Genomic DNA, 14,089 nt, shown 5'->3' on the forward strand with positions numbered 1-14,089 from the left:
ACAAACTTTTTAGCCTGCACTGACTTTTAAAAAAATAAGTTTTATAAAATATTCTAGCACATAAATTATGCCCCTTGTATCTTCAGCAATGTCCTTGTCATTTAATTCAACATCCTTGTTGTAATCAAATACTTTTTAATTCAAATAGCTCGGTTCTGTTTACCATGATGATAAACACACATTTTGCAACAGTTTACAATTTTCCTAAACTGGATAAATCTGTGGGCTGAGGAAATCTTTGTTTACAGTTTTTACAAAATGTAAATATTAGAGTAACACTTTACATTACTTTCTGCCATGTTTTGATCAACAGAGAAAATAAAAATAAAGCTTTTATTCTCATCATATTCTAAAACATGAGTATAAGTTTTACGAACAATCAGAACTTTAAGAATTCAGGAATACATCAGAGAATCCATATGTTTTAAAGGTGAACTAACATTTGCAAAATTCCGATTGGAATAATTTGTTGAAACATGGGCATATTCAGCATCTTGTAGCAATTATTTCTATAGCATAATTGATGCATCTTATTAAAATTATGTACATTATCTAATAAACCATCCTTGATTGCAGAAAAAATATTGAAATTGTAAATGTATCCTGAAATATACATAATATAAGTGTTAATTTTTTATTAGGAAATCCCATTTAGAAAGATAAACAGTAAGTATAACACTACATAACCCGTTTTTTGACTTAACTTCATACTATCACTGTCTGGAGTTCCCTATTTTCTCAAAACAAAATGAAAACCACAGTGAATGTATCTTTTGGAAAATATTTTTTATTATAAAATGTACAGTATATTGACCTTAATATTATAAAACACTGTAATGTATCAGAGTCTTGTAAAGACCAATAATTTATAAAATGAGACCAAATTCATTGTTACTCTTTCTAGTCTCATAGTCTGATTTAAAAATATATATAAAATATATAATGAATGATCTGACTGTAGCATCCTTAGTAGCTGGAAAAGGTTTGTTCATATGTTAACTAATGTCTGCATGTATTTTAATTAAAATAGATCACTCTTATTTGCTAAGTTAGTCTTTGATTTTGAAGAGCTGACAGAAGAATGAACAGAAAGGTTAGTAATCATATTCTATAAGGCTAGATTACGTAAAAGCGCTGCAGGGTATAAGGAAAATTATGTTTTACTAAAGCACTTCTATCACTGCAGCTCATTTGTTAACAGTTAATACTTCTTTGGTACTTTTAAGGTGCTTGTTAGAACAAGGAATAGCTTTGAACTATTGACAAGAATAGAGTATTTTAGGTCTCAGATGCTATCGGATAGCATAAAAAACCACACCACACTGTCTTAACAACTTAAAGACCTTTTCCAACGTGTTAGTCTCCTCAGTTTCAGTATGTCTATTGCCTCCTTTTATTGCAGGGACTTACTACCATATTGAGTGCAAAAGAAATGCACTTTCCTTAAAAAAAGGATTAATTCCTTTTTTTTTTTCTGCCCCCAGCCCTCCTGGCTTTGTTGCAAGCAGTACTTTCCTTGTTGCACTCTCTTGGCAGTGACTTGAACACTAGTATCCAGTCAAAGGCATTTGTTTTGGTGTTAGAATATGTGTATGTAGGTTGTTTTCGAATCACTGCCCAGTATATTTTTAGCAGTGCATTTATAGAAGCCCGCATCCTTTTGAGTAGACTGCTGGATGACTAATGACCCCTGAGGGTGGAGGAATTTGTTTCCATACAGACGGGATTGAGCTCCTGTTGTCAGATGTGATTTGTCTGGAAGCTCCCACGTTATTTCTGCTTTAGGAATCCCAATGGCCATGCAGTTCAGTTTTACTGAATTCCCAGGCCTGGCATAAATGACGGGTGCTGGCTCACTGGTGATCCGGGGAGGATAGGCTATCACAATGACAGGCACATTCATAACAGAAGTGCCATATTCTGTGGACACCTTGCACAGGTAAGTGCCCCTGTCAAATACAGAAGCCTCGCGCACCGTCAGTGAGCCATTCTCCAGGAGGGAAAAGCGACCCACAGCTTGGGGGGCATCCAGAACCATCCCATTGGGCAGCGTCCAAGAGATCTGTGCCCGCTGGTTTGGCTGGGTGATGCAATGGAGCTGCAGAGTTTCTCCATTGATGATGCTCACCAGGTTGTTGTACTGGTTGCTGATTTCTGGCCTGAGTCCCACCTTCAGGAAGACTACTCGTTCCACATAACCTCCTGGGTTTCTGGCTGTACAGCGGTAAGTCCCAGCATCCCCAGTGGAGAGGCTGCTGATGTGTAAGATCCCATCCCTCTTATGGTAAAATCTGTGCAGACGGCTGCCGCTCAGCACTTCAGTGCCGTTGGGAAGGATCCAGCTTGTGCTGGGCTTGGGGTTCCCCTGGACTGAGCAGTTCAGATTGATGCTGTGCCCAGCAATGGCAGTGATCCTTTCATTGACAGGGTCTCTGAAGGAGGGTTTCTCCAAATGGTCTGTGATGAGGAGCTGCACAATCAGTCTCGCTTCCCCTCCTTCGTTCCGTCCAATGCATATGAGCTGCACCGCATCTGTCTGCTTCACCCCTCTGATGTCCAACGTACCATTGCGATGCACAGTGATCCTGTTCCCATAGTAGGGAGCTGGCAGGATTACTCCTTCTGGAAAAGCCCATAAGACCCGTGGAGCAGGGATGCCTTCAGCTTTGCAGTCAATAAGTTTCCGGCTATCCCTGATGGCTGTCTCCCTCACAGATGTTATTGCACTGAGATGACCGTTGATTCTGGGAGGTTGAACGTCAACATGGATCCAGACAATTTTCCGATCTTCTCCAGCGCTGTTCCGCACTACACAAGTATAGTTACCACTGTCAGATCTTTGGGCCTTCTGGATGAGGAGGGTGCCATCCCTATATACCTGGTATTTGTCAGATAGGGCAGGAATGGGCCTGTTGGTTGGGGAGAGCCAGGTCACTTTGGGAGTGGGTTCTCCTTTGGCTTCACATGCTACTGTGACAACATCACCATAGGGTACATTAATAATGACATACGTTTTGTTCCTGATAGTTGCAGGCTCGGCCACTACTTTGACCCGCACTTTCATCTCATCCTTCCCAATCTGGTTCTCAGCATAGCAGGTGTAGTCTCCTTCTTCTCTCAGTCCGACATCATTGAAATACAGGGTTCCATTATTGAAGACCACATATCGCTTTGTCCGGCTGCCGCTGTCATCTGACTGCATGAAGGTATTGATCATGCTGCCATCTGGGAGACCCCAGGAGATCTCAGGATTTGGCAGACCTGTGGCTACACAGTCAACTTTCAGGTCCCCTCCATACTTGACCTTGTGGTTATTCTCGTTCTTATGCTCTATTTTTGCTGGTTTCATCATCACATTCACTTTGAGGACCACGTAGTCATCCCCAATCTTATTGCGGGCCACACACAAATAGTCTCCTGCATCTTTATCTGTAACTGAATGGACAACCAAAGTCCCGTTGCTGAATACTTTGATTCTAGTCTCCACGCTACTGTAAGGAAAGAAAAAAGAACAGAACACAAGCTGCAAAATCACATTTTAGATATTAATTATTGAGTGAAACATGGGGAAAAAAACCCAACAACTCAACAATACTGAAAAAGAGGAGAGGAGCATTGCGATTGTTAGATAGATGGTCTGAAAAGATATTCGCCACCAAAAAGCAAATGGAAAAAAATAATTCTACTCACTTGTAACCAAGCAATTCTGTTCCATTCAATGACTTTAATAGTCTTTTTGACCATTAGACAACCATTAAATACCAAATGATGGTACTTTTGACTCTTCTGACTGCATGTACAATATTGTGCAACATTCAAATATGGGATCTCTGAATGATATACTCCACACAAACCTATGACCATAACTATGGAGTCTGGCACTTCGGTCCTCAGCTAAGAACAAATCAAGATGAGCAACTTCCTCTGGCATCAGGTTAGAACATTTTAAACCTTTAGAACAATCGCAAAGAAGCAAAATATTGCAAAGCTTTGAAATACGGAAAAAAATATTTCGATGTGTTAAAAAGCTATTATTCGTTTCCACTTCACTATGGAATTGGTGTATTGTGGTCAAAACTAATTTCAACAGTAGCCCCAGTTTTCTCCCCAAAGAATATCTCCTGTATTTAAAAACCAGCCCACATAAAGATCATGAGGGAAAATGAAAAAAAAAACCAACACAGTATTTTCTATGAGGCATAAAATGAATTCTGGATTTTGTGCTATCTATAGGCAACATAAATATATTTTTTGTCAATATGAAAAAAAATATGACTATGTTCAGCTGTTAAGCAAGCTGTTGACAATTATGCATTTTAATTTCAATACACTTCTCATCTGTCTATAGGGCTCAAAGAGTGAGTAATGAATAATTTATAGAGCAGAAATTGAGTTTTCAGCAAAATCTTATGACAATTATTGTAGGTTTGGAGAAGTAATGTTTTACTTGATAATGTGAACATTGGAGAATGTATTGTTTTAGGCATTTCTGTGCAACTGGATTTGCACAGACCTTATTGCAAGGTAACGTTTATTTATACAATGATGTTAAAATGACTATGCTTACTTAAATAATTTTAAGATGATTTCTTTGCCCTGTGTTTACTGTGTACAATGCAACTCTATGCAGACTAAGCACATTGGAACAAGCAGTACACAAGTTGTATATCTTAACTTTCGCCGTTTAACTTCTTACTACAAGTGGCTGTGAAAGACAAATAATGGCAGCTTATCCTAAACACTTGAAGCTGACTTTTCAAGAGTACTATTGTTTTCAAGATAATTACGCTAAGTTATCACTTGGTTATCTTTTGATATGATTTCAAATTCTTCCTTAAGGATTGGAGGCCCCATTCAAAACTCACAGAAGTCAAGAATGAAACTTGTACAGAATGAAACTTCTACAGATAAAAAACATCTTTCCTCTAAATTCACCTAAACTGTAATTTAGCTGTGACACCTCAAAGAGTAATATACCTGTGTAAGGAATCAATCATCCTTTTGGAAGGCAACCTCCACAATATCCGAGGCCAAGGGTCACCAGAAGCACTACAGTCCAAATGCAGGATGCTGCCGTACGTTACATCTGTCCTCTGAGGAGAGCTCCCAGTGATCTTAGCATTAGATGCATGCTTCTTCACATGGAGTTGTATTGTTCTCCTGGCAGTTCCCACCATGTTAGCAGCAATGCACTCATAGGTCCCACTGTCCTTGGGGGAGATGTTGCGAATATAAAGAGTTCCATTGGGAAAAACAAATAAATTCCCATTGACAAACTGAGAAGGTCGGATTTGTGTGCCATCAAAGACCACCCAGCGGATACTGGGAGAAGGTGCTGCTTTGGCTGTGCAGTGGATGTTAATACTGCTACCGAGGGGCAAGGAAATGTTCTCCTGCTTATCCTGCTGGATGATGGGGGGTAAGGCTGCAATGTGCAGCCTCACTGCAATGCTGTCAGCTCCTGCAGCATTGCTTGCTACGCATTTGTAAACTCCTCGGTCTGAAAAAGTTGCTTGCTTGATAGACAAGGTTCGATTTTCATGAAGCATTATCCGGCTTTCTGTGGTGGTGACTGTCTGCAAAATCTTCCTGTCTGGGAAAATCCATGAAATATGTGGGCTTGGAGTCCCACTTGCCTGACATTCCATTGCTACCGTCTCTCCAAAATAGACCGTGACATCTCGATAACGGGAAAGTAAAATTTTGGGCTGCTGGGCTACAACTGTGAGCACAATGATCATTTTATCTATGCCATGCAGGTTCTGAGCTGTGCACAAATACTGTCCATGATCCTGAAGCTGAACATTTCGGATAAGGAGAGTACCATTTTTCCAGACTTCAAACCTTTGTAACCTGGTGTTGGCTGTCATTAGAGCTCCTGGAAAGGTGAGAGGAGAGAAAGAAGCAGAAAGTTTCATTGCATTGTAAAGTCTTATGTAAGATTTCAGATTTCCCAAACATGAACTACAGCTTCAGATGGATCACATGACATCTTCTGACTCTCTGTAGCTCAAAATAGTCTTTGTTACTTTTGCAGAATTAACCATACTAGCTTGCAAACATGTACAGTGTGGGACTTTTTAAGGGTCTTATGCTTTAGGATTCCTCTTAAATCTCCACGTAATTTCTCTTTTCCTTTTGCTTATGGAGATGGCACACACATCAAAATTTAAGGCATTAACAATGTTAACAAACCCATACTCACAAGTGTTGCCATCATAAATTCTAACTGCTGTGAATAATCAGAGATGGCTGTTATTCCCTGTTCAAAAAATAAACTCATTAAATGGTAGAGGTTTCCTTTTACTACAAGAAACACCACAAAGTTATTTTTATCTGTAATGATTAGTTGCAATTAGTCACATTTTATCTCTAATGATTAGAAAAGACAGAAATCATTCTTCAGTGTTTTGGACTATTCCTGCAATCCTGTTGCATTTCTGTGCAACAACGCAAGTATTTATACTCTTAAACAAAACATGTGGAAGAACACATTTTTCTCTGTCTTACCTGTAGAGACTTTTGTCCAAGTAATAAAAGGCTTGGGTTCCCCTACTGCATTACAAGGGATAAAAGCATCTGTTTCAGCAAGGATGGATATGCTCTGAGATCCTTTTGTGATAATTTTAGGTTTTTCACCGTGTATCCTGAAATTAGTGGAAGACTGAATTACAGTCAAATTGTGCGGCATAATGCCTCCCACATAAGGCACAGATGGAACTTTTTGATGATGATGATGAAAATTTTTAAAAGGATGAACTGTAGTGGATATCTGTGGTTTTGTGCGCTGAGAGAGAAAGGCTGGAGGGGTAATCTTCAAAATCGTTGGTGGTGATGTGGTGGTTGTGGCCTGTGGCATTGGCGGCACTGGAATAGCTGTAGCTTTCTGCACTGTAATCCTAGTAGGGGAGACCTGGGCAACCCTCTTCTCATTTGTGTCTTTTGGGGCTAGTTGGCTAGGGACCACTGGTTTAGGATTCATACTTAAGTGAGGGAATATCCTTGTTCTGTTGAAAAGGAATGGCATTCTGGAACTGGGATAATAGGGGATCCCTTGACTTGGTAGTCTCCCTGCTGTGCCTCTGTTATCTGGAACATAGTTATTTCCAAAAAATCTCGAATTAATATTGTATCTATTCTGACCCTGATTACCGATCTTGCTTCCAGTGAATGGATTTGTTTTGTGAAATGGAGAGGCTTTTGTTGGGCTAGTTGTTTCTCTTTGGGAAGCAAAAGATTTTTTGTCCTGGATAGTATGTGCTGCATACGCTGTTATCTCTGGTTTGTTTGTGTAGTGAAGAGGCTGGTGTGTTATAAAATAGCGAAATGAACCTTGTGTTACAATATATGGAGGCTTCATTGTGCCTCTTACCGGAACATGCTTTGGAGGCACAACAGGCAGTCTTTGGTTTAGGCTTGGTATCATTCCAGCAGGTGGATGGGGAAGGTTTGGATTTAGCAGTAAACTGTTGTTTGACTTGCTACGATACAACTCTTTGAATTGCTCCTCTTTTGACTGTATGCTAATCCTGTTTTGGCTAGAGGAAGGAGTAGGGTGTACATTGTGTCTTGAGCTCAGTACCATTTTGTCACCATCTGCTTCAACTTGTACTTCTGGGAACCCTTCTTGATTGAAGGCATGACTTTCTTTGGTGGTATAACGAAGAGAAGGCTGTGAAGTGCTTGAAATGGAAGGGGGAAGAGTGGCAAGTCTTACAAATGGAATAAAGGCAGTGTATGTAATTGGAGGCTTTTCAGTTGTCGGTAAAGTGGGATCATGATGATATGCATGTGACGTAGCTTCCTTCTTATCCAAGGAAGACGGCTTTGTCCCAGTCTGAGAAGGAACAGATTTCTTTGTTGCTCTAAGTGGAAGAGTCTGAGTTTCTGTCATGCTGAAGGTGGAGGACAAAGTAATCATCTCATGTTGCTTAAGTGGCTCAGTTATTGCTGGTGTTTCAAAAGATGCTGTGGGCTTCCATGGCTCCTTTGAAACTGAAAGGTCCTTAAAAACTTCCACTGTGCCAACGGGAATACTGAATTCAGTCATAGTGGGATATATTAGCTGGAATGTTCCAGAGGTTGTTTCATTAATCACAACTTTGGAGTCAAATAGGGTAGGCTCTTCCTGAGATTCTGCTTTTGTGGATGGTATCAAGCTGTTCATATGCTCAGGAGAAGTTGCTGTACTTGATTGTTCTGTCTTACTATCCATAGTTTTAGAATCTGCTTTAATGTCCTTCTCCTGAGATACATTGTCTAATGAGTGGTATGTTGGCACTTCACTTTGCTCTGGTTTCAGAGGTGCACCTGACTCTTTCGTGGGAACTGCGTCATGTACAACATATGATGACAGAATTGTGATAGGTGCAGTCACTGGAAGTGCCAAGGTTTCAGGAGCAGTAAAGAGCGTCACATGCTTTGCTTCAGGTGGAGAAGCAGTAGGCCTAAAGAAGGAAGTTGTGACCATCTCTCTGATTTTGGTAATTTTCTCTAAGACAACTGGATCAGTAATTAATGAAGGAGTGAATTCCATACGCTCATCTTCCTTAGCCTGTATTTTGACATTGTTTTTAAGATCAGGACTTTCAAGAGTTGCAGAAGAAGTTTTGGTCACAGCTTCAACTTCAGGTGTCCTTGGAATGATAGGCATTGCCTCCGTGGTTACAACAACAGAGGGGAAAGGCTTTGGTCTTTGTCGGATTCTGTTTGGCCTCAATCTTCTTCTCCCATAAGGCCGCCTTCTAGTATGCTGAGTAACAAGTGAAGGCATGGTTTTTCTATACGGAGCTGTTGTTGTAGCCACAGTGGTCCATCTACTGATGGAAGAAGCAGCTTTTATCCCCTCTACTGTTTTATGAAGAGCATTAGTATTCTGCAAAATTAATGTGGGATCTGGTTTTGGAATAGCCGGATTTCTGTGTTCTCTTCCCTGAAAACTCTCAGCATAACGGCTGGACATGCTTTCTTGACTCAGTGTATTCTTGTGGGTCTCAGGTTCTTCCTTGCTCTGAATCCTGATGGGTGTGACAGCTGGAAAACCTGCGCTTAAGTCTGCCATTTTTGTCTGACCTGTGGATTCTTCTTTGTGCTGGTGTATCAAGTCATCGCTCTTTTCTGTAACAAATGGAGAAATGGATGAAGAAATGGTAGTAGTGCCTATGGAATATGTTGGGATGATCTCATCCAACTGAGAAGGTGTTAAAATTATGGTGTCAACACTCACGGGGTCCACTTCATTTAACTTCACACCCGTCTCCAAGACATTATGAAGATCCGTAGTCTGAGATTCAGCTAGGACAGTAGCATCAAGTGGTAGCTCAGCAAAAGCAGAATTTTCCTCTGATGTAGAAGGTATAGTTCTATCTACCTTTTCCACTGTGAATGAACTGCTCTGAATATTAGGAAAGTTTGTTACAATTTGGCTGGTTAGAGGTTCTTCAGTGAGAGCATGGATATTTTCTTTGACTACAACTGAATCATCAGTCCTGACATCAAGATGCTTCTCACCTTGGGGCTGCACAGTTGCAGAGACAGGAGTCAAATATGGACCCGATACAGCGATTTCTACAGAGTATATACCTGCAGGTGTTTCTAAAGTCCTGTGGTCTGACAAGGGTTCAGTTTCTGACCTTGTTAATATGGACTGGACTGAAAATGCTTTAGTGTTGTGGGCAACAGTGACTGAGAATGGCTCATCTTCACCCATGGGTGATGCATCAGCAGAGGAATCTACCACATCAGCTGCTGCCTCTGAAGGCGGAGGGCTGGCTACTGGATGAGGGACTGGAGTAGTTTTCTGCATGACTGATGGCAGTGCAGTTGTTAAAGAAATGGCTGTAGCTGTTGTTGTTCTAGGAAGATTCTTCCCACGGACCTTTGCCAAAATATCAGCCCAATGCTGTGGATTAATCTGCTTGCTTGCCACATTAATTCTCCTTCGAGATTCAAATACTCTCCGGCCTTCTGCAACATTGCTGTCTTGGGTTCTATCAGTACTCTTCCAGATTTTCATTTTCCTTCTGCCTTTCTTCCCCTTTTTAATTTGAGCCTCTGGCACTCGGTCACTTTTTTGTTTAAAGGATATTTCCCAGTCTTTCAGGTGGTTCTTTCTTCGTGAGACCTCGTCCACCCCTCCTGCCCCTGATCCCTCTCCATCATCTATGACTCGCCCTCTTGTTTTTGACAAACTTTTTGAGCCTGGGCGCTTTTTTAGTTTTATCCTTTTAAATGACCTGTCAGACACCATTTTATTTACTGTGACCCTTACAACAAACTGATCTGATCCCTGCTGATTGACAGCCACACATCTGTAATGGCCACTATCACTGACATGGCTTTTTGGAATAAGCAAAGTACCATTGCCCAACACATATCCTTTTGAAGAGTTTGATAAATCATTAAGTACCTGGCTATTTGGAAGAATCCAGCTCAACTGTGGCTCTGGGATGGCAACTGCATTGCATGGCAAAACTATTGGATCTCCAACATTTTTTTCAACTCTCACTACATCTGAATCAGCTACCTGAATAGCTGGAGGCTGCACTAGAAGTCTGTAAGCTATTATGTCCACATCATCTCTCACTTGTGCAATGCAGTGGTACAAACCATCATCAGTGTAATGCACTGCTTTGATTATTAGCTGGCCACTACTGAGAATGGAAAACCTACTGTCTTTCTGATTAAATGGTGCCTGCAGTTTGGTCCCATCTGGAAAGAGCCACTGAACAGAGGGTCTCTCCGAGGCTTTCACATTGCAGCTCAGCTGACACTCTGACCCTTCCACCACACTCTGCGCTGTCCTTGTGCTCTGGTTTTGCTCTATCATTACCCAGCTTCTCTGCTGCCCGGGGTCTTTGGTATGAATTGTCTGAGAAAAGACAGTAAAAAAAGATAGCACCACTTTCTTCCCTGTACTCTGGCGTCTGTTTAATTGGATATTTATAAGAGGTTGCATCACCCAGGAAGGCTCAGCCACTATTTGAGCTTTTACACCTGTGTAGTAAAGAGCATCATAATCTGAGCCTTGCCTGTACCGATAGCTTATTTTAGGCTCTTTGCTGAGCATAAGTTCCCTCTCTAATTTGACAGGCACTTCACTGTAATAAGCTATAAGCTTCCATAGTTTTTCATAGTTTTCTCGATTCATTGGACATTCAAAATCCAGTGCAATTGTAGCATTTATCTCAATCTCTTGAGCCTGCATTTGATTCCACTGAATTTTGGTAGAGCCTGTTGGCTTTTTGATTTCACAGTTCAGGTGGACTACATTGCCATGCTCATCAGTCATATTTAGAGTGATGTTCCATGGGGAGGACTGAAGCTCTTCCAGAGGGAGTTCATAACTGTCACCTTCTTCTTCATCTTGAGTGCTGCTATTCTGCCTCAGTGAGGGTTGAATGACAGGTTTCCTACAGGAAATATCTTTCAAGTTTTGAATATCTTCTTTCTGTAATTGTTTCGGGCTGTTGCACTTAGGACAGAGCTGTCCCCCTTCATAGGCTTTGTCCTTTTTGCATTTTAAAACACCTGCAAGAAAAAAAAAAAAAAGAAAATAAAAAAAAGGGGGGAAACCAAAAGATAGGTAAGCTGAAAAACTCTGTTCTAGAGTTAGAGAACTCTAAAAAGCGTGAAATGGATCGCATGAGGAACACATTATGGCACATGACACATAGGCAAGGCTTTTAAAATGGCACCTCTTTGTTTTCACAGTTGAATGGGCGCCTGATCCTCAAACTGACCAAAATTTCTTCTGACTTTAATGAGAGGATTGAATACTCCATCCTTCTGAAAATTAAATTCACTGTCTCTGAATAAAATGCCTAGAAATTGAAGTGTTCAGAGCAACATTTTGTAAGTCAGTAAAAATCTATGCTGTGTCAGAAAGTCTGCACCTGTACAGTGACATCCTACCCATCTAACTTCTGGATCTAACACGAAGAAGGTTGGGTCCTCTCAGCTTTCAAAAATACAGTATTTACCTGAGAAATGATGGACTTCCTCCTTAAATAATCCAGGAAGGTTTTTATTTTTCTCTATTCATTAACAACAATACTGGCAATACACAGAACATTCTACTGTAGCTACCAAAATCTGCTGACTAGTTCCTGCACTTACAAGCTATGCCTCAGCAGCACAGAAAAAAAAGAAAGTGCCACTTCTTGCCTGACCTCCGGAATAACTGTAAACTCTGTAATGATAAAATAAAAACTAAAACAGAGAGGGAGCACTAAACCAGGAAATGATAGCCTTCACTCCTCTCTTCTATCAATGCCAGAAAGACTCTTGTCTGCAAAATAACAGTTGTATATTTATTACATCGTTCAGCTTACTAGAATGTCAAATGTCGCCTTACATATTTAGTTTGGAAACATGTTGTAAATAAAATGTATTCCAGTTATTCTAGGAATCAGTGTCATGGTGATCACTCCTGAGGAATGAGGGATTCTTGAATGAATGAACAATATAGGGGTGGGTTACACGGCAAAACACTAGGAGAAGGGGAAAAGAGTGGCAAAATTCATACCATTTTTTAATTGAAAAATATATGCTTTGCCAGTTTGAAAAATCAATTTTCTTGAGAAGTTCTTGCAATTGGAATATTTAACTGAACCAGTCTATCATTTGCAGATTCAAATATGATGTTTCAAAGATAACAAAAGCACACTTCATTACAGAACTGGCCCACAATCAACTTGGCAGTGGCCACACTGGTCTGAAAAATTTTCATAACTCTTTCTAGACAGAATTCCCAAAGAAGTTAATGCTATAGTTATATAAAACTACAAAATCTGTCATACATGAAAATGGCATGGATAAATTCTTTTCTCTTTCCAATAATCACTACTGTTGTAGTGTAAAAAGGGAATCTAATTGAATAAAAATGCTAACAGGCCAACACTGCACAAGGAAAGAAAGCTCATCTAATATTTCATTGTTATAACTTACAGTGCAACTCAAGTACACTTATTACACATGCTCATTTGGATCAAGGACAGTATGTAAGAATATTAAAAAGTTAGCGAAATATAATATCAAAGTTAGATGCCTTAAGTATCAATTCAGGCAGCAACATTTACATTACACATTCAAGTATTACACACTCTTAAAAGTATTGTCCTATAGTTAAGTGCAAAACTGCAATGAATTACATATTCTAAGTTGACAAGACCCACCATCATCTACCATACATGCTCCAATCATTATATAAATCTTGTGGCTTCAGCACTTATTTGAGACATCTTCAGTTGCATTTAAATGACAATTCCCTCTTAATACTTTAGCAGCAGCTCCAGTGTAATATCAGTCCCTCTGGCCTACTATAGTAAGCACTTAGCTACACAAGGTGGGGCATCGGTGAACTAAGATGCCCGAATCAAAAACTGACATTCAAAAAACCCCTCATTTAGTCTATTCCTGATACAGAGGCATTACAAAACTGTTTGGGTTTTTTTTTTTTGCTTCTACTGTTTTGCTTCTGCACATGACCAGAAGTGTTCCAGACTAAGCAGTGTGATACTTATCTCACATCTAAGCCTGAATGAAGATAGACCAATTATTCTAGGAAAAATATTGCAGGAATGTAGGTGTTCTCTGAAAATATTTAAAATATATTTGCTCCATTGTAAAAGGAAGTTGTGGTCAATGAAGAAACACAGATAGACATGAAGGATGCATGTTACATAACAGCTTTAATGTTAATAGCATCAAAGTTAAAGGATGTATTCAGGAATTCAAAAACCTGATTTCCTTTCCTTCCTTAGCCAAACAAGTTCAAATCCAATGTTCCCACCTCCCATGACAGCACATAGGTACTAGCTTTGTTGGTTGAGGACAATCACCAACCCTCAAAGGTGTACCGCTGTGCAAAGGAACACACTAACAGGTTATAACCTATCTCCTCCTTCCAATTATAAACTTCACTATCACTTTTTCCATCTTGAACGTAACAGCTAATTCCTTTGTGGTAGAATACAGATTTTTAGGTAGTGACACACAACTGCTTCCAGTTTACACTGTTTTTTAAACACATGTATGTATTTATGTAATACTCAGGAAATAACAAGGCCATTCATATACAGAACAGGGG

General features: G+C 40.0%; 1 protein-coding gene across 1 annotated transcript in view; it reads right to left on the reverse strand.

Annotated features, from left to right (window-relative positions):
- Positions 1-781: 781 nt before the first annotated feature.
- The window catches only part of MXRA5 (matrix-remodelling associated 5), a 16,716-nt gene continuing 3,408 nt past the window's right edge, over positions 782-14,089 (reverse strand). Inside the window, exons 4-6 of the mRNA XM_009698356.1 lie at positions 6,511-11,529; positions 4,978-5,878; positions 782-3,491 (exon numbers count right to left, since the gene is read on the reverse strand). Coding sequence (XP_009696658.1) covers positions 1,580-3,491; positions 4,978-5,878; positions 6,511-11,529 — 7,832 coding nt within the window. The 3' untranslated portion in view covers positions 782-1,579. The remainder of the gene's footprint in view (positions 3,492-4,977; positions 5,879-6,510; positions 11,530-14,089) is intronic.

This window comes from Cariama cristata, unplaced genomic scaffold (assembly GCF_000690535.1).
Source record: "Cariama cristata isolate BGI_N322 unplaced genomic scaffold, ASM69053v1 scaffold27834, whole genome shotgun sequence".
In the NCBI taxonomy this organism is placed as follows: Eukaryota; Metazoa; Chordata; class Aves; order Cariamiformes; family Cariamidae; genus Cariama; species Cariama cristata.